Below are 21,785 nucleotides of genomic sequence, written 5' to 3'. Positions count from 1 at the left end.
TATTATTTTATAAACTCTTATAGTATTTATATTTAATTAGCTTTTTTCCCTTTCTGTTTTTATTTTAATATTAATTTAAGTTTAGTTATTTTGTTACGTGCTCCTGGTATTTTTTCTTTTGCTTATATTTCTTTACTTTAGTCAATTTTAGTACTTAAACATTGTTTATGTCAGTTACTTGCCAAGGCAAGATTTCTAATTTATGTTATGTTATGTGTGTGTGTTTTTTTTAGTTTTCATCTAATATTTATATATATTTTTTTTTTACTTTATTTCAATTTACAATTTTTTTTTAATGGGAATTACTTAAAAACAACAGTAAAAAGAACAATAAATAATTTCCGCCAAACTTTAAACGTTCATTCACACAACAGTTAAAAATTCCATTACTAAACTATAAGATCAAACCCCATTTTGTTTCCACATCACACACACACACACACACAAGTTACACTGCTGGTTTCATTTAATGAGAATGAATGGGGAGGGATATTGTTGAACTTTAAGAAGAACATTTGCTGTTTTTGGAGCGTGACAGTGTCTTGCTTCATTCACTTTCACTAAATGAAAATAGCAACACTGAAGAGGAGAAGCAAACTCAAGGGGTTTGGAGCAAAATAAGGATGATTTAAATTTTAGAGTGAAGTCTTCTTTTAACATCCTTTGTCTTCCCATAAGATGCCATATTAGGAAACAACAAGATTGTAGAAGGATTTTTAGAGAGATTAGCAGTGAAGCAGTGGGTGGGATATGTAGCGTCTGCGGGCATGGACTAAATTACAGCCCAGTGGTTCATTGAATGGACTAGTTGCGGCCTGAGGAGGAATCTCACTCACCGGGACAATCACAGCCTGAACTGTATCCTCATTGGGCCCAATTAGCACCCTCAGCGTCACTAATGGGCTGCCAACAGTATTTTAGTCTCCAGGCTGTTGCTGACACTTCTCCTCATCTGCGTATGAAAAGGAGGCATGTTTTTCAGGGAGTTAAATATGCTTTTAGCACCCAGGTTGTTAATTACCCATTCACATACCTTACCGCAAGACACTTCAGGCAAAATCCTTTTGAAATGTTGGCCAGTTATATATTTGGCTATAATGTATTGTTTCAGACTAGAAAAAAGAAAACATTCAAAATACACATTTAAGTATTTATTTTATTGCACTTATCGATTTGTGTCGGTAGATTTCAATTGCAGGACATATCTTTATAGGCTGTTTCCTCAAAACCAGCTTTTCCTCCTCTACACCAACAGTGTAGTTGTATTTAATCTACATTCTGAAGTTTGTTCTTATATAATTTGCCTATTTTAAACATTGCTTTATTCCTAAAATATATGTTGACTGTATTTCCAGTTGTATGGAGATAAAAAAGTACATGCTAATTATATTTATTATATCACTTCATCTACAGCGATATCATTGACTTGATTGCAAATAAAAACAGACACTATTTCAACTGAACAGAGATGACATCACTGAATTCAATGATGAACTGCCTTTAACTATCATTTTGCATTATTGAGACACTGTTTTTCCAAATGAATGTTGTTCAGTGCTTTGGCGCAATGTATTTTGTTTAAAGCACTATATAAATAAAGGTGATTGATTGATTGATTGATATTTAATTTTATTAACAGCATTATTGCTTAATAAGGATTAAAATCCTTGTTTTGTATGTTTTCATAAAAATCCTTAATAGAAACTTGTGGCATTGATGTGTGTTTTTAATTTACATGTATTGTACGATATTGTCATCTAGAAAGAGCTGATTTACTGAACTTTGAAATGTCCCTTCAGCTGCCTGTTTTGTTGGCTGTATATGTCAATAAAATGACGGATTCGTTCGATAACCATCTGCCGTTCTGTTGCAGGGCGGAGATGGTGCTGGGGCAACATCATAAAGAAGAAAGGAATGGAGGTATGTTCATTAACAGCATACAGCTTTTCATTTCCTTCGGCTGCTTCTTATCTTGTGCTGATAACTCAGCCCAGTGCCTCAAAAATTGTGCCACTGCAACCCCAGACAGGCAGAAATATAAATTATTAAAGCCTTGCTCACCCCGTAGATGTCCCATCTAGATATTGAATTATGAAACAGTTGCATGGGTGTGTTTATTGTGCAGTTGAAGTCCTGGTATATGTGTGTGTGTAATGCAACATGAGCTAAATGAGGTTCATGGTTATTAGAAGCCCTTTTGTTAAGATGTTTTAATTTAAACCAGGGAGGATTATTGCACTGTTTCTGCATAATGAGATGAAGGGTAACTCAGCTCTAAGAAAGGATCTTCACGTGTGTGTGTGTGTGTGTGTGCGCACGCGCATGCATGCGTGTGTGTCATATCGTGCTGCTTAGTCATCCTGCAAGTCAGTGTGCATCAATATCAGGGCACACAACCCCTCACCTCTGCAGAGACATAGCTTATTTCTGTCCTCTGTGTCTGTGTGTGGGCTTACTCACAATTTATGAGAGAAAGTGAGCTAAATCTGACAGAACTTCCATTTGAGGAAAGGATAGTCTTAAAAAAAACTGCAGGTGGTAGTGAATTATGTAAAGAATTTGTAATCATGCAATCTTTAAAAAGTAACTGTAATCAGATTATGAGCATTTTAAAATTGTATATAACCTACAAGTACTTAATTTCCTGGTTTCTGATTATGTAATACAGATTACATGTAACCAGATACTAGTGTTTGTGTGTGTGTGTATCTATATATAGGTGCATCTAAATAAAAATAGAATATCATGGAAGAGAGCTGTATTTTTTTGTCATTTAATTAAAAAAAAGCAAACTTTCTTATATTTGTAGATTCATTGCACACAAACTGAAATATTTCAGTTTTTTTACTTAATTTCTGATGGTTATGACTTATAGCTTAGAAAAATTTCAAAAAATTAGAATATTTTCTCAAAGATCAAGCAAAAAACGATTTACAAAACAGAAATGTTCAAGATCTCCAAAGCAGGTTTAATTATACACTCAATACTTGATTGGGGCTCCTTTTGCCCAAATTACTGCTTCAGTGCGACGTGGCATGGAGGCGATCAGCTCCTCTGTATTGTTTGTCATATATTACTTATCTTCCTCTTCACAATACCCCATAGATTCTCTGTGAGGTTCAGGTCAAGTGAGTTGGCTGGCCAGTTAAGCACAGTAATATCATGGTCAGCTAACCACTTTGAAGTGGATTTGGCACTGTGGGCAGGGGCTAAAGTCCTGCTGCAAAATGAAATCATCAAGTCAGCATAAAGCTTGTCAGCAGATGGAAGCAAAAGGTGCTCCAAAATCTCCTGGTAGATGGCTGCATTGACTTTGGACTTAATAAAAAACTTACGTATGGTAACACTCGTTCCCTGAAGGAGGGAACGGAGACGCCACATCGGTGACCGACGCAAAATGGGATATCCAGTCCCTCCAGAAAAACGCTGATTTTTTTTTTGATTGTAGCGGGCAAAAATCCTTGATTTTGCGGCACGTTTTCTTAAAAAATGCGATGGAATATGCGGGATATTTTTCCAATTTTATGTGATGGAACTTGCAAAAACTGAGCTTTGATGAAAAAGAGAAAAAAAGGTGATTCCCCCAACACTTTTTTCTCACTAGGCTACTACCTTAATGTAAAGAGTAATTTCTTATTACTTCCTATGATAAGCGAGCATACTTAATCACAGAATATTTAAGTTGCAATCTCTTACTGCAACGTAAATTATTTTACATACTACTAATATAATTACAACTGTAAGTTTTTGGTACTGTAACAAAAAAGTGCAATCTTACAACTGTAAAGTTGCATCAACTTCTGAATGAAACTACAACAGTGTTAGTAGCCTAGTGAGAAGGGGGTGTTGGGGGAATCACCTTTTTTTCTCTATTTCATCAAACCGCAGTTTTCCCAAGTTCTCGCAATATAGTTTGGCTCCACTGTCATGTAACAAATCTGGAAACTGCTTTGCGCGTTCTTTTGCGCTTATTTTTGTTGGCAAATAAGAATGATTTGCGCGCTTCAAGTTTCACCCTGGTTTCACCGCGGGGTTTGCAGATGATGTTCACGTCACGTAATTGTGTAAAGTAAACCAAAGTAAACGCAACATTTTTCAACTTTCTGCTAATATATATGTGAGTTTTTGCAATGAAAATACAGGAATTATAAAATCATGCTAGCCCCGGATATTTCGCTTTCTGAAATCGGCAATTTATGCTGCAAAATCGCGTTTTCCTGGAGGGACTGGATATCGCTTCGATAGACCAATCTACTTTGAGTGTAAACTAAACGAGCCAATGCATGCAATTATTGCTTCCAGTTGCTGCTTATCACAGCGTGAATATAAGAAGGCAGCAGGTGCAATGCATACCAGGTTTTCACTGAGGAGCCAAGCCGGAGACCCAGCAGCTCAGCGGCGGGTACAGCAACCATGGCGACAGGACATGGCGTCTCCATTCCCTCCTTCAGGGAACGAGGGTTACCATACGTAACCGAGAGGTTCCCTTTCAGTCGGTCACTCTCAACGCCACGTCGGTGGCCGATGCAAAATGGGATCCCTACCAAAGCGCCATGGGTGCTGCCCCTTCCAGTGCCCTGTGCGAGCCTCCTGTGCCCCTATTAAGTGTAGGCCGGGGCTCGGAACAAGTAGTTCCACTCACCATTGTCAAAGCACTACCTCACTGGATGAGATTGGATAACACTGGGAAAACGTACCCATTTCGCTTGGAACAGGGACGCTGCGGAAGCCGCATACTTCCCGAAGGAGGTCTCGGGAGCAAATACACATATAGCATCCGTTTAGGAGTATAAGGATAAATTTGAGGTGATTAAAACCCTCTTGAGAAGGCAGAAGTCTCCTGGGGAAACACGGGCTCTAAGGCTATACCATGAACTATACACATACGAGTACCGCTTAGGTCTCAATATGGAACCCAGCCTTCCATGGTTGTCATGGATTCATCATGAAGTCCTGGCGCCAGACGTTCCTCCACATCCAGCTGCCTAGGGTGATGGAGGATCTCAACAGGGTCTACAGTATGGACACTCTCAACCAGTTTAAGCAAGCCGACACTAGCTGGGGCCTCTCAGTGCCACTACCCATTTGGGGTGAGAACACAGGAGGAAACCGGCTCTAGGCTATAGAACCTAGCAGTGAAATAAACTTTAGCTCAACTGAATGCAAAGGCTCAAATGCCCTGCTATAGTGATTTAAGCACTAGAGTCAGGTCCCAAGAGGGTATAGAGGCGGGCCGGGAAGGATTTAACCTCCTGGCCTCTCTAAGGAACCCGATGAGGTCATGCTTACCAAAAGACTTCCCATTCATAGGGTCATGGTACACCGCAATAGCGGCAACCTGGACTTTGAAGGTGGAGGGAGACAGCCTTCACTCCAGCACTTGCTGCAGAAAGGAAAGCATGACCGCAATCGGGCATCTTCGGGGGTCTTCTCGGCAAGAACACCACACGATAAACAGGTTCCACTTCAAGGCGTAAGCGTGTCTCGTAGACGGTGCTCTTGCCGAAGTGATGGTGTTCACTATCTCCTGGGGTATGTCACCTAGAACCTCTGCGTCCTGACGCGGATGCCAAATGGTGCCCCGTCTCTTAGTCAGTAGATCCTTCCTCAGAGGAATCAGCCAAAGGAGGGGCTGTCACGAGAAGCACTAGTTCGGGGAACCGGGTCTGAGTAGGCCAGGAAATGCATACTTGCGTAGGCCCCGCGGCCGGCTGTGTACCAGTGTGTCCGTGCCGAGAGTTCCCTCGGTCAGGGAGTAGAACATCTGGCAGTGAGAAAAACCCAAAACCAAACAAAATCATCACTGAATTCAGAAACTTCACACTGAACTTTGGATTCTGTGCCTCTCCAATCTTCCTCTAGACTCCAGACCTTGATTTCCAAATTAAATGCTAAATTAACTTTCATCTGAAAAGAGGACTGTTGACCACTGAGCAACAGTCCAGTTCTTTTTCTCCTTAAACCAGGTTGAATGCTTCTGACGTTTTTTTTCTAGTTCAGGAGTGGCTTGGTTCTAGGAATGTAACAGCTTTAGCCCTTTTCCTGAAGACATCTGAGTGTGGTGACTCTTATTCACTGACTCCGGCTTCAGTCCACTCTTTGTGAAGCTCTCCCAAGTTCTTGAATCAGCTTTTCCTGACAATCTTCCCAAGGCTGTGGTCATCCCTGTTGCTTTTGCACCTTTTCCTACCACGCTTTTTCCTTCCAGTAAACTTTCTATTAATATATTTTGATATAGCACTCTGTGAACAGCCAGCCCTTTCAGAAATTACCTTCTGTGGCTTACCCTCCTTGTGGAGGGTGTTTATGATCATCTTCTGGACAACTGTCCAGTCAGTAGTCTTTCCCATAATTGTGGTTGCATGTTCTAAATTAGCCCAAGAGGTAACCAGTTTATACTCAAAATTAATCAAACTAACAATCTCAAAATTGAATATTCTATCTTTTAGAGATACTGAATTTAAAATTTTCCTAAGCTGTAAGTCCTAACCATCAGAATTGAATAAAAAAAATCTTGAAATATTTCAGTTTGTGTACAATGAATCTAGAATAGAAGATTTTTTATGTATTTTTATTAAATTAGAAAAAATAAAGATATTTTCCATGATATTGAATTTTTTTTAGATGCACCTGTATGTATACTGTGTGGGTCTGTGTATACATGCACATATGCATCTGTTTCCATTTATGTATGTTATAACAAAATACATGAATATAAAATATATTTATGAACCTTTACATAAAAGCAGATGTCTGTGCTATGTCCTCATTTAGGCAGCCTAATAAACGTGCTTGTGTATGTGTATCTGTGACCATGCATTCCTTTGAAATTAAAATGGTTACTGCAAGCCATTAATCTGTTGTAATTATTTGCAACTTGATAATTAATTTTTAAAAGCTTTTCAAAAGTGTGACCTATTTTTTTTGTCTTTTCTTTTTTTTCTTTTTTGCAGACGCTCCAGCTTAGTCATTACAACCAAAATATTTTGGGGTGGAAAGTATGTATGTCTAACATTTATTATAAAATAAATCATGGCATATGCAACTAATACTTATGATTCTTTAATGTTAAATTTATGAGTTATAGGGTTAGTTCACCGAAAAATGAAAATTATGTCATTAATGACTCACCCTCATGTTGTTCCAAACCCGTAAGACTTCCATTCATCTTCGGAACACAGTTTAAGATATTTTAGATTTAGTCCGAGAGCTTTCTGTCCCTCCATTGAAAATCTATGTACGATATACTGTCCATGTCCAGAAAGGTATAAAAACATCATCAAGTCTGAACTGTCTGAAAGTACTGGTTCGCAGAAAAGAATCGAACTTCCCATCACTACTGTTGATCCGAAAACCGATGCAACCGGTTCTTGACTCGAGAACGAGTCAATCTTTCGTTCGTTATCTGGCTCAGCTCGGTGATCATCTTCATCTCTCTCTTCACAGCAGTTCAGTCAGTGTACTGTTTGAGTAAATGAATTACTCCAGGATATTGGTTTATTTTAACTCAGAGGGAGTGTCAGCCACATTAAAAAAGTTAACAGCTTAAGTAATTTGTGGATTAATGCTTATTGGAGACGCAAACCGTTTCAAACGATTCAGTTCGATTTGGTGAATTGTTTCAAGAAAAACCATTTAAATTGAATTATTTGTTCGCAAACCTGATATCACTAAACTGCAGTGTTGTGAACGCGCTCACAACAGACCCGGAAGAAAAGACAATGCTGAATAAAGTTGTAGTTTTTGCTATTTTTGGACCAAAATGTATTTTCGATGCTTCAAAAAATTCTAACTGACCCTCTGATGTCACATGGACTACTCTGATGATGTTTTTCTTACCTTTCTGGACATGGACAGTATACCGTACATACATTTTCAATGGAGGGACAGAAAGCTCTCGGACTAAATCTAAATATCTTAAACTTTGTTCAGAAGATGAATGGAGGTCTCATGGGTTTGGAACAACATGAGGGTGAGTCATTAATGACATAATTTTCATTTTTCAATTAACTAAACCTTTAATGTAGCTGTTGCATTTTACTTCTGGTATATGAACACTTAAGTCTTTACAATAGAGTTATATATTGAATTGAATCAAATATTTTGCCCTCATTTCTAATATCAAACCAAGTAATGTTTCAGCAATATAATTTACTAAAGTTGCATAATAGTACATATGCTGCTGTTTTCTAGAGCAGAGACTGAGAGAGGACTGTCAAGAAAACACATTATAGAAGGTGATTGGACCTCAAAGCATACATGTTACAGAGCAGCAGCTGACATGGACTGCTTTAAATGCCTCATTTATTCAACTAATCATGTGCTGAACTGATTCGTTACTCTTCTGTAGGATTGAAGGCATCATTGGAGAGACTGCAGTTAGAATATGTGGACGTAGTGTTTGCAAACAGACCAGACCCCAACACACCCATGGAAGGTACAACTTAATTTCATTTCATTTGCTCTAAACCTTTAAATATTAAACTCTACTATAACTCATCCTGTGCTGTTTGTGCTCCAGATTGATTCCTCAAATCATGTGTAAGCAAGATCTTTGCAATTTGCCCACTTGGCCTTTTGTAAGTTGCCAGACTGAATTAAATCTCACCCAATGTTTTCAGAAAGGGTGGCTGCTCTTTAAAAAGCAAGTCAGAGATGTTATTTGATCTACTTTTATTAGCCTATCTGCCCTTTTAGAAAGTTCACACAGTTCAGTGGTTGAAACACAAACAGCTCAGGGGTCCGTAGACATCTGCTGTTCTTGTCATTAAAGAGCTTGACACTTCAATAGTCTGTTTCTCTCTTGCGCTCTTAGACAGATCTCATATAGTCAAGCGAGAGCAGTAAATGACTCTGGTGTTGGTTATTAAGGATGGATCTTTTCCAGCCCTCATTTGAAACTTTTTTTTTTCTTGAGCCGAGGTTGATATTGACCCAAAGCACAAGTTGTTTATTTTGTCTTACCCGTATTGATTCAAATTCTTCAGCAAGATCCAGAAACGATTTATCATTTAAACTCCCCGCCCTTGCATTTATCGAGCTTGTTTTCTTTAGCTTGTTAGTATTTCACACGTTCACCCGTACCGACATGTTCTGATGGCAGCGTGATATGATGTATGGTGCTGTAAATGTATGTATGATCTGATTGGCAGAGACTGTGCGAGCGATGACCCATGTGATCAATCAGGGAATGGCGATGTACTGGGGAACATCACGCTGGAGTCCGATGGAAATCATGGTGAGTCACAGTCTCCTAACTTTTAGATGTTTGCACCCCTGTAATCAGCTTCAGCAACGGCTGCTTTTGTTCCTGGAAAACTTGTGATGAATCTAAAGATGCTTCTGTTTAAATAAGTGCTGTCAGTGAGACAGTCTAACCTGAAATACTGGGCGGATCGGAGATCTAAAACAGCACAGCACTGAGTCAGACGAACTGTTCACACTGACAGAATGTTAAAAGACGATCTGTTGTTTGTGTTCAGTGACGCCTCGTCAGTCACAACTCGTTTGTTTAGTTATATGTAACGTACAAAATTCTTTTTTTTTTTTTGTCCCATCTCCCAATAATTTAGTCGCATTAACCAAAAATGTTCCACCATTTACCGAATTTTTACGTGGACAATCATTCGAAAAGTGTTCTGTTGTTTTGACTAGTGTCACTTTACAATTATAGTTTTACAAATCAGTGAAATGAAATTGTCTTATTTGTTTCTATTTTATGACTTGTCGAATCCTGATATTTATAGATATCTGTATCTATAGAACTTTATTCTATATCTATATTTATAGAACTTGATAATTATATTGACCTTAGATTCAAAGATATCATTTGTAAGAGTCATTTGTTCATAAAACAGATTCAAATACCTGGCTCAAAGGAGTCATTTGTGTTAAACTGTCTTATTTTAGTATCAGAGAGATACTATTATACAAATCCGATTCCAAAAAAGTTGGGACACTGTACAAATTGTGAATAAAAACAGAATGCAATGATGTGGAAGTTTTCAAATTTCAATATTTTATTCAGAATACAACATAGATGACATATCAAATGTTTACACTGAGAAAATGTATCATGTTAAGGGAAAAATAAGTTGATTTTGAATTTAATGTCATCAACACATCTCAAAAAAGTTGGGACAAGTCCATGTTTACCACTGTGTGGCATCCCCTCTTCTTTTTGTAACGGTCTGCAAACGTCTGGAGACTGAGGAGACAAGTTGCTTAAGTTTAGGAATAGGAATGTTGTCCCATTCCTGTCTAATACAAGCTTCTAGTTGCTCAACTGTCTCAACTGTTGCTCTCCTCTTTATGATGCGCCAAATGTTTTCTATGGGTAAAAGATCTGAACTGCAGGCTGGTCATTTCAGTACCTGGATCCTTCTTCTACGCAGCCATGATGTTGTAATTAATGCAGTATGTGGTCTGGCATTGTCATGTTGGAAAATGCAAGGTCTTCCCTGAAAGAGACGACGTCTCATAAACAAACATTACTCCGCATGCGTGCTTTTGAGGCCCAAACTTAACTTCCAGTAGACTTGCGCAAAAAATCAATAACAGCAGCAAAATCCCTCTAGAGTAGTTCATTTCTGATAACAAAGCACGTTTTCTGCGTAAATCAGACGTGCTGTTTTGAAAAAGCAAATTCATTCTCTGCCAGCAGGAGGTGCTTTTGGAGCGGCAGAGATGGAGGTTTCGCCGGTAACGGCTGTACACAAAGTAGTGCTTTGGTCAAACATAATGCTTTATCAGGCATTGCATGCAAGATTAAATGAAAATGACTTCAAACATTTTCTGAAGGCAGTCAGTTTCCTTCTGAGATACAGTGACATAAAAACAACGTTTTGATTTTGAAATGTGCAGTGTTTTTTCAAAGGCTTTTGAAAAATATTGCAGTGGTCAGTTTTGATATTGTGACGGGCGCCGCAAATAAATCAGTGCATGGGAAACACATCCCACAGCACAACATCTTGAGGCCAACTCCAGTAGTCTGTGTCTGTAGTCTGTAATTTCATTTATTTTAATTTATTTTTTTCTTTCATGGTTTAATTTTTGTTATCTATAATAACCTTGAGTTAAAGAACTTTCTCATGGACAAAGACATTTGTGTTTGTGAATTGTTGTCCACACGTGTGTGTGTGTGTGTGTTATAACACATTTACTGTTACAGTTGATAATTTACAGTTTAGTTTAAATATATATGTAGTCCAGATGGACTGTTGAGGGAGTGTTGAATTTTGTCACACATTTCATCAAAAAAGAGCAGGAGAAATCCCGTTTTCCATGATTTTACATGGAATTTGAAGTTCAGTTTTGGCACAAGTGCTGCTGTATTCATACGTCACACTAACCGTATCATTTTGCTGGTGCTTTGTAGGAAGCGTACTCTGTGGCCCGACAGTTCAACCAGATCCCACCAATCTGCGAACAGTCAGAGTATCACATGTTCCAGAGGGAGAAGGTGGAGGTGCAGCTTCCCGAGCTCTTCCATAAGATCGGTGAGTGAAGCTGCTGTTGCTCAAGCCACAGAAACACTGACCACATGCATCTTTTCAATGGGGTTTGTCCTGTCTTCTCAGGTGTGGGTGCGATGACATGGTCCCCGCTGGCCTGTGGGATAATCTCAGGGAAATACGACAGCGGGGTGCCAGCCTACTCTCGCGCCTCACTGAAGGTACTACATATCCCATGAGTCTCTCTGCCTCCTCTTCCTGGTCCTCTGGAAACATTAGTGGCCTCATACGTGATTCCTTTGTGTTTGGTGTTCTAATGTGAATGTGTTCCATGTCTTCCAGGTTCTATAGTCGGTGTTTTCCTGTAGATGTGTTTGTTGTTGGTGGCATGAATCCACACGCCTGATCTTCAACATTTATTTCTTTATGTGAATGAGTTTTTCTATGGTAACTCTGAGGAGGATTGGCACTTGTTTCATCAGTGTTTCCATCTCTTTCAAGCACACTAAACCACACACAAGTGCACACTAAAAGCACCCGTTTCTCGAGCTCTATGTTGGCGTAGTCGCATGTTTTTGGCTCATTGGTGTTTTTGTGACCCATCATCTTCCTCCCGTAGTCTTGTGTCATACTGTTGATCATTCCTGATGTCTTGTTACCTCTGTGTAACGCACATGTGGATTGACACCTGACTATAACAGAACCGTGCTGGTGGTCTGAACAGTGATGGGTCCGCTGGATTTGGAGACCCATGAGTGTTTAGATCACTAGACCACACTGGTCCTTTTCCACTGTTAATTCATATCTACAAATGATGGACCTGAAGCTGGATTATTTATCCTGGTCTAGCACACACACAAACATACGTTTGCTAGTCAGTACAAATGATAGGTTTTACTTTAAAGTCAACATGAAGTCCAAATTTAACCAGAATCTGGCATTTACTTAGCCAAGCCATTCACTTCAAGCCAAGCAAACTATTGGTTAATGGGCCTATAGTTAAATAGCTATTTAACCTGTTTTAGTGTTCTTTTAGTAGTACTTCTGTAATAGTTATTAATATTTGAATTAGCTTTTATTTGTATGTGTGTGTGTGTTTATATATATTATTTTGATTATATTATCAGGGTTAATTTAAATGTAAGTTTTAGTAATTACTTTATGTTTTAGTAATTTCTTGTATATTTTTAGTAAAGTTTCGGTTTTTAATTTAAGATATCTATTTAAAATTTTCTTATGTTTTAGTTTTTTTTTTTTCTAGTATTTATATCTTATTTTATTAGACCTTTATTTAATTCTTTCCCTGCCAAAAACAGAAGTATATACAGTATATATATACCGTATTTTCCGGACTATAAGTCACACTTTTTTTCATAGTTTGGCTGGTCCTGCGACTTATAGTCAGGTGCGACTTATTTATCAAAATTAATTTGACATGAACCAAGAGAAATGAACTAAGAGACATGAACCAAGAGAAAACATTACCATCTACAGCCGCGAGAGGGCGCTCTATGCTGCTCAGTGCTCCTGTAGTCTACACTGAAAACATAGAGCGCCCTCTCGCTACTGTAGACGGTAAAGTTTTCTCTTGGTTCTTAATAAATGCGACTTATAGTCCAGTGCGACTTATATATGTTTTTTTTCTCATCATGACGTATTTTTGGACTGATGCGACTTATACTCAGGTGTGACTTATAGTCCGAAAAATACGGTACATTTATATATTATATATAATATATATATATATATATATATATATATATATATATATATATATATGTATATATAATTTTTATTTTTTATTTTTTGAAAGTAGAAGGCCTGAATTTTGTTTTATCATATTGCATGTTCAGATAATCATACAACAAAATATTCTGCGGTCATGAAATATTAGCGGAAAATCAGCGGTGGCTGGCTATTTTTCTTCCAAAAACGCTGGCTGGGAAAGAGTTAACTTAAGTTTTTTTTAAACTTTTTTAGGCTACTATAGTTAATTCCGTTTTTCTAAGACATTGCCGTTTAAATGTAATTTATTTCTGTTTAACTTGAATTCAGTAAAGATACAATAATAATATATATTATGATATATGTTAATTTCAATTCTTAATGTTTATTCACATATTTAATATGCATATTAAATCATATTCAATCATTTCTCTTGGTAACATGATGCATTACAGAATTCAATAAGGTGCAAATGTGTTTCATGTTGACTTTAAATTGATAGTAATGTGTAATTTATAGCTAATCAACTGAAAAAAAAAGTTTATATATACCTTAAAATGATTTCTACTATATTTTTACTTCAAACACAGATTTCTCAGAAGTCACTTCAAACTGATCATGTTTGTGAGTGTGTGTATGAGGTCTCTTTACCCCCTAAAGTTCTCCGAGCGAGTTCATCTCTGCTCATTTGAGCTTTTGGGTGGACAGAGTCACGTGTTTAAAAACAGGCCCTCGCCCACACAGGTGCTGCTGGGTGTTACACGTCCGAGAGCATGTGTGTGTGTGTGTGTGTGTGTGTGTGTAAGTGCACCGCTGTAGGCGTGGGACCCTGTTTTTGAGCAGGTGTGCTGTGTTGTTAACAGGGCTACCAGTGGTTGAAGGACAAGATCTTGAGCGAGGAGGGCCGACGCCAGCAGGCGAAGCTGAAAGAGCTGCAGGCAATCGCTGAGCGGCTGGGCTGCACGCTGCCACAGCTAGCCATCGGTACGCCTAACCCAAAGACACACTGCCGCTCTCTCTCTTTCTGTCTGTCTGTCCGTCCGTCCTGTGCCTCGCTCATCCTCTCCCCCTCTCATCCTCCCCTTCCTCAGACCGCCGGAGCGGAAGCGTCTGTCCGTCTGCGGATGGCTTCACCAAACAAATGCCATTAGTTTGTGGCTGTTAATGGAAGAGTGATGCTCCCAGCATCGTATTCTTGCTTAAAGTGTAGGGATAAATATAATAGTTTCAAATTGATTTTGTATAGTGTTTTATGATGCTCAGTGTGGTATCTGAGATGGGAAGTGTTGTGTAATGCTTAATAGAGAGAATGGAGTGTAACGTTTCAAAGAAATATGTGCTGTCCGATCTAGAACGAAGGCTTTTATAAAGGACTGCGACGTTTTGATTTAAGTACATCCTTTTAAAGTACAGTAATCTAATCTTCAGAGCTGAGAGCTTGTGATCACGGTCTGCTCCACAGCGTAATAGTCCCGTTAAAGGCAAAGCCATTAGATTTAGACACTTAAAACGTGTGTGTGTGTGTGTGTGTGTGTGTGTGTGTATGTGTGCGGGGTGGGCGGTAATACCAAAATCTTATAACAAAGCAATTTTATTTCACTGTAATGGTATGTAACACGATATATTATTTATTTTTGTCTGAAATGTAACAAAAACATAATTTACGTATCAGACAACTATGTGGTATACTCTTATGCTTATTATTAATTATTGAATTGATTATAAAAAACAATTATTTATTTTTGTATGAATTACTTGTATAAGTAATTATTTTATCAAAATGTATATATTAAAAATAAACTAGAACATGTATTATCATTATTATAATTATTTATCAGAATAGTTATCAAATAATGAAAAAAATTGTTTTATTACTTTGTTTTATTTTATTGTTAGTGATTTTATCAAAAGTTATTTATAACAAATAATCAAAATATTTATTAGTACAAATTGTATGGGATTTTAATAATTATCTCATCAAAATCATTAATTTAAAAAAAAGAAATTGTTTTATTGTATGCTAAGTAATTATTGTCATCAAAATGTTTATAACGAATATTTCTAAAAAGTTTTTTTTTTTAATGTAATCATTCAATCAAAATAATTATTTATAAAACAAAAAATAAATAAATAAAATAAAAAGTCTGGAATTTGTGCAAAAACACATTGTGAAACACAGCAAGCAAACCAGTAAAACGTATTGTTCAGAGCAGAGATGGGCTACGTCCAGTTTAGCTCCAACCGTGAAAAAAACTCAGCTTGAGTAATCCTGAAGACCTTGATTAGCTTGTTCAGGTGTGTTTGATTAGGGTTAGAGCTAAACTCAGGAGCGACGTTGCCTATCCATCTTCTTTGTCTTAGCTCATTTGGTCAGGTCCTGCTCTGTATTTTTGCATTACTGCGTGTTTCTTCATCACTCTCACTGACTTAAATTGTGACTTGAAGCAGTCCTGCTCAATCGTAACCCCACAGATGTATCTCCCGTGGTATAAATGGCATAGCAGCACACATTACTGTCGTCATACAGTCAATACTGCCGCTACAGCACCCACCCTAGTCTGATACCCTTCATAAGTCAGATCCATAAAGTTTCAGGAAGTCCTTCCCAACCTCACAAAAGTCACACATTGGCAGCGTGTACGTGACAGCACACCTCCTGTGATTCATCGACTGCGGGACGCTGGGGAATAAAAACCTTGAACAGGACCTTAATCCCCAGAGCACGTCCCCTTCCCTCACCTGTCCTGTAATGCAGTCGTACATTACATTTCACACCTCATTAGTTGGTTGCCAGCCCCTCCCAGGCTGTGCAGATCCCTCTTCCCCCGCACAAGCGCGGCCAATCGATTCCCAGCCGGTACACAGCCACCGCTGCTCCTTTACACCACCACCACGGTGTGTAAAAATAGTGCTGTGGGTCAGATCTGCTGTCGGGGTTAATGAACTGCACACGCATAGTAATTGACAGATGACATCATAGTGTGTTATTGACAGTGGCTGTGAATTATTAATAAAGTAGCTAAACTGCAGTGAAGCTTCTCTTTTGATAAAGTTGTTGCAGTAAGCTACTAACAAAAGGAGCTAACTACATTGACATTTTTAAAGAAATAATTAAAGATGGAAATAATTAAAAACAGAATGTTTACTACTATAGGAAAAATAGTATTTTAAATATATATACACATACACACACACACACACACACAAAGTACTTGTAATTAAATTAAATTACATTTTAAATTACTCATAATCATCAGACTACAGCTACTTTTTTATTGATTACTTGATTACATATTCACACAATAATATAAGTTTCCTTCATAACATACAGGTACACAAAATATTTAATATGTTAGAAAGTGTTTTATTTTGACTATTTATTTTAAAATAATGTTAATTTGAGATTTTTTTAAAATAATTTAATTATTAGCTTTTTATTAAACTCATATATTATAATTTTGTCAAATTATGCACAGGCACTTTTATTAAACTTGAGACGTTTTACGGTTGTACCTTTAATAATAGCCCTAGTTTAATAACCCTGATCGAAATGAACAATCATAGTGAATCAGTTTACTCATTAATTTTTGCCTCAACTCACTGATGTGCAATCAATTGTGACATAAAACTAACGTAGTGTTTTGTCAAATTATACCACTAAAAATATACTAGAAATGTAGTTATACAAAAAATAGTAAAATCACTACATTTAGTTTCTCCCCAACACTAGTTATTGATTTTCCTTTGTTACAGTTTCGGTGGGATTGTATTCCATATGCACTGCCCTTCTCTCTGTGTGTGTGTGTGTGTGTGTGTGTGTGTTCGTTCAGACAAAGCTATCTGTTCTAAAATCTATTCAAATCTGCTGTGGATTTACCCAGAACATCAGAGCTGAATGTTTCATATCATTTGCAGCGTTTGACACAGTGTTGCCTTGAAAAATATGAGCACGCTTCCAAATGGCCATCGGATTACAGGCACACACACACACACACACATAGCAGTACAGTAAACACACTGCAGTGCCAACACACCGTGCCACAGATGGCACACACACACTCACACGCACGCAAACAAACTCCCAGGAGGGGTTCAAATCCCCACAGAGTTTCCTTCCTGTCTGTGTGTGACGGCGGTGTTGCATGGACCGTGTTTAGGGAAGCGCAGCGGTCAGCATGGCTCCTCTTCACCTCCTCTGCACTCCTGCAGATATCACTCGTCTTCCTGCAAAGAATAAAAAGCTCGCGCAGCTCTGATTTTGAGCTCGCTCAGTGTGTCCTGGTGCTGGGAGCCATGGTAACAGAGTGGTCTGGCAGCTGCTGTGTGTTAAGTGAGATGCTTCAGTGTGTGTAGGAGTGGGAGAAGTAGCTGCTTTAATTTCGGAAATGCCTTAATTTGTATATACATATACATGTTTTGTTTTAAATAGAACATGTATGTTCTTGTGATGGATGGGTTTTACTGTAAGAGTGTGTCATGTGTTGTGTATGATGTTATTTATGCTGTATGTTCAACATATTTGCTGCTCGTCTCCAGCGTGGTGCCTGAGAAATGAAGGTGTGAGCTCTGTGCTCCTTGGAGCCTCCAGCACGGATCAGCTCATGGAGAATATAGGAGCAATACAGGTGAGAATGCATGTGGAAAATGTCAATCAAATGCTAAGCCCCGCCTTAAAATCATTATTGACCAATCTCAGTGTTGCTGCCATATAGAGTGCTCCAGTTTGATTGGCTTTCGGATCGTTACAGAAAAATGAGCTCTGTTACCAACAAGTTCATTCTTTCTGGGAATTTTAACATTTGGAAACTTTCCATGGGACTTAACGTGAATTTTAAGTTTTGATCGCCTGCACAGATCACTATACAATACCGCCGCTCTATTAAAGCCACACTACTGTATTTGAGCCCAACAAACAACATCCAGTCAAGTTAGTTTTGATTATATTAATAGGTTTAATATGTTTGATCTATGGTAGCCTACTGAAATTTGACTCGCAAATACTAAATCACTATATTTATATACAGTAGCTAGCTAGCCAGTAAACCATTCTTTTCTTTTTAATTGAAGACTAAGTTTAACAAAGATTACATTTTAGGGCCCTATGCAATATGTTTTATTTTCTATCTCAAATTCAGTTTAATTTTTTAGTCTGCATCAGAGACATGCAGAACATGCAGGATTCATTGGTATGTTTGTGTCTTGGTATTCACAAACACTAGTCCATATCTCCTTTTCATTTAGGTGTACTGACCTACTTATGTATCCATGCAAAATTTGGCGAAGTCTATGTCATTCTGCGTTATACAGTAAATTCCATTTTAATGATTTGATTCTGCTATTCCATCCACATGTCTATGCTTAATGTAAGCTTGCTCACGTTTTCATTGACAATTTAATAGGCTAGGTTTCATGGTGCTAACTAGCTCAGCTGGAATACTGTTTCTTCTGCCTTCTGCGGGCCAGTTTTGTGTTATCATACGAGAATGTAGGTTATAGTTTGATGTAACACGCTGATTTGGGAGACGTCTTCAGTTGTCAAATATGTCTACCGTTCTAGAATTATTCCAGTTGCAGTATTTCCAAAAATCCCCAGCTTAACTTCCCATGGAAAGTTTCACCTCTTTGCAACATTTTCTTGCATATTTCATTCATTATATCAATCTTCGAAAATTCACACAACTTGAATTGATTTTGAAACCTAAATTGACAGTCACATGACTTCTGGCTGTATATTCATTTCTTTTCTTTTCTTTTTTCTGAAAGACTGTTCAAGTAGTTTGTAAGATTGTGATTATAAACACAGCAAGAAAAAGCAAGGCTCTATTACTTGATGAATTTGATGATGTAGAATAGCTTGTGTTCATCACAGACCTTATTTGAAGCATTTAACTAAAAACCCATTGACTTGAGCACGGTGGGACCAGAGGAGCTGATTTTGGATATACCATCCCTACAGCACTCTATTATTAGACAATAAAAGATATTTGTAACTGAAAGTTATCCCAAACCCAACATAAACCATTGCCTAGCACTTAATAGTGATAGAAGGTACCTATATTTTGATATTTCTTGCACAGATATTTTAGTTAATGGCTATCAAATGAGTCTTTTTCTGTGCTTAGCTGGCTGTGAGAAGCATTTGCATCCATTCTGATTCAAATTCTCTGCCATTTTAATCATGTTACGGCAGTTTAACAATATAATGATGTGCTTTCCAGTCTCATAAGTATAATCCATTCCACTTTATGAGCCCATTTTACAGCAAACCATGCTGCTCACAGAAATCTCTGTTCCTATGGGACGTTCTGTGAAGCTGTAAAGTCTGTCTGAGCCGGTGGGCGGAGCTTAGCCAAGGGTCAATTGCTGGTTTTGAATATATATAAATGTGTGTGTGTGTGTGTGTGTGTGTATTTTGGTTGTATATTTAGGTCGTAATCACATTTATGAATAACCTGGAAATATAAATATTAAAAATATATATTATAAATATAAAAATATTAGGAGGATATTAGTGAATTTGAATTAAAACTGTTAATTCTTTAAATCTCCTCTTTTTTTTTTTTGTGCACATTTACATAAGAGAAGCACTTTGTAACAGCTGATTGAGAGCTGTATACAGTATATACATGGAATCCAGACTCAGTTTGCAGCTCTTTTGGCAGGTTCTTCCAAAGTTATCCTCCTCCATCGTGCACGAGGTGGACAGTATCCTGGGCAACAAACCCTACAGTAAAAAGGACTACCGCTCCTAGTGTGGGACGGGACGGGACGGGACCAGATGCTCCACACCCACCTTTGCCTGATCCTCCGTTCGCTTCAGCTTTTACTGAATGAGTACCGGCCGCATGAGACGGGCAAGCACCCACAAACCCTGGAGAGCAAGACTTTTAGAACACAAAGGGCAAGAAACGTAAAAAAAAAAAAAAAAAAAAAGACACATCACTGACTGAGGGGTTGACATTCAGGATAGAGAGCGATGCATTGAAGATATGTGCTTACGGATTCTTCTGTATGAGTACTTTAAAACCAGATCATTAGGGTAATTCAGAACAAAATGAAAAATAATATGCTTAAAAAAATGTTTTTTTAAATGACATGCTTGCTTGATTAATGGAAATATTAAGTTTTTCTCTTCTTTTTTTTTCGTATTGAATGCATAAATGGAGCTCAAGCTGAAATAGGTGATCCATAGTCACTCATGTGATCCATCTGGGTTTGCACACATCGTTCACGTCATCGAGGTGTCCTGCCCCAGAACTCTTCACTGTGTCGTCTGCGTTACGTATGCAAACGCCCCCCTTTCGCAGGCAAACCAATAAGCACTTTAAGAGAACAACAGAGGGCGTGGCTTTGTGAAAACTGATTTAAAAGCAGCTCCTCTCTAGTGTAGAACGGGGCGAAAAATCAATGGCTTTTCCTGATTCTGCACAGGGCATTGCTTCGTCTGTGTCCGCTCCTCACTGTTTAGCCTCAAATACGGCCCTGGCTTCTCGCGTGTCATTGCTTTGCTAACAGGGCCGCCTGAGATCACTCCATCAGATGTCTGTGTGATTGCTGAAGATCGCTGCAAACTGAGGGCCATGAGCCTCGGAGGTCTTCCATCCACAGTAACCTGCTCCCAGCACACGTTTACACGCGGAGTTATTAGAGTTTAAGTGTAGATCCATTATCTGAAGTACTAATCAGATAAGCATGCTTTTGAAGTATTTAATGTGATTACTGCAACATTTTACATCTGAAGAGTGAATGTTAAGAAATTTCAAAAGATGTTCTGGTCATATTTCACCCCTGAATCAATATCTATATAAAAAATAATAAATAAAAAATAATTATATTTTTTATTTTAGGACCATTACAACTGATTTATTAATCTAGCTGTGACAATTTCCATGATAATTAAGTTCATTTCTGGCATTTCTTATTAATGTAAGGTGTGTGTGTATATACAATAATAGAATACTTACTAAGACCATTACATTTTTATTTATTTATTTTATTATTTTTTTTTGGCATTGTGATTTGTGACCATTTTTATGATAATTATTACATTTTTCCTACAAGTTATCTAATGTTATATGGGGGGGGGGGGTGTATCTTTCAAATTATTGGAACGCATATATCTACATCCTGCTAATATTTGTAATTGTTTTTATATATATATATATATATGTCCAGACACAATGCTTTACAGTATTATGACTTTTTTTTAAGTAAAAGAAATGTAAAAAAAAAAAAAAAAAAAAAGTGAGAGAAAGATAAACATTCATTAGTGGAAATAATTGTCACTTTTTTTTTTTTTTTTAAAAAGGTCCTAAAAATATATGATATTCCATATAAAGATAATAAAAAAATTTAAGACCATTAAAAGTCTTTTTATTTTATTTTATTTATTTTTTGCTTATTGTGACCATAATTCAGCACATTTTTCCTACAAATTGTGTTTAATATTATTTATATATATATATATGCGTGTATGGTGTGTAACAGTATTAATAAAAACCTTGATGGTCCTAAAATATTGATTTCAGGGTGAAATATCAGATTTGATTAAAAAATGTATTAATTATTAGCATCACATAGACTCATGGGGTGGTGATAGTCCAATGG

At 37.5% G+C, this 21,785-nt stretch overlaps 1 protein-coding gene across 1 annotated transcript; it reads left to right on the top strand.

The window, feature by feature from the left end:
- Positions 1 to 6,953: 6,953 nt before the first annotated feature.
- Positions 6,954 to 20,360, top strand: LOC113092640 (voltage-gated potassium channel subunit beta-2-like; the record flags this gene model as incomplete). The annotated part of the gene is made up of 9 exons (XM_026258307.1): positions 6,954 to 6,998; positions 8,194 to 8,237; positions 8,351 to 8,437; positions 9,153 to 9,238; positions 11,378 to 11,498; positions 11,580 to 11,674; positions 14,042 to 14,162; positions 17,715 to 17,803; positions 19,841 to 20,360. Coding segments are annotated over 9 exons (778 nt in total), but the record flags the coding sequence as incomplete, so codon positions are not given.
- Between the last annotated feature and the right edge of the window lie 1,425 nt (positions 20,361 to 21,785).

The sequence above is a fragment of the Carassius auratus genome, unplaced genomic scaffold, assembly GCF_003368295.1.
Source record: "Carassius auratus strain Wakin unplaced genomic scaffold, ASM336829v1 scaf_tig00214706, whole genome shotgun sequence".
Taxonomy (NCBI): Eukaryota; Metazoa; Chordata; class Actinopteri; order Cypriniformes; family Cyprinidae; genus Carassius; species Carassius auratus.
Note: the sequence above shows the minus strand (reverse complement) of the source record. Positions and strands in the feature narration are given on the sequence as shown.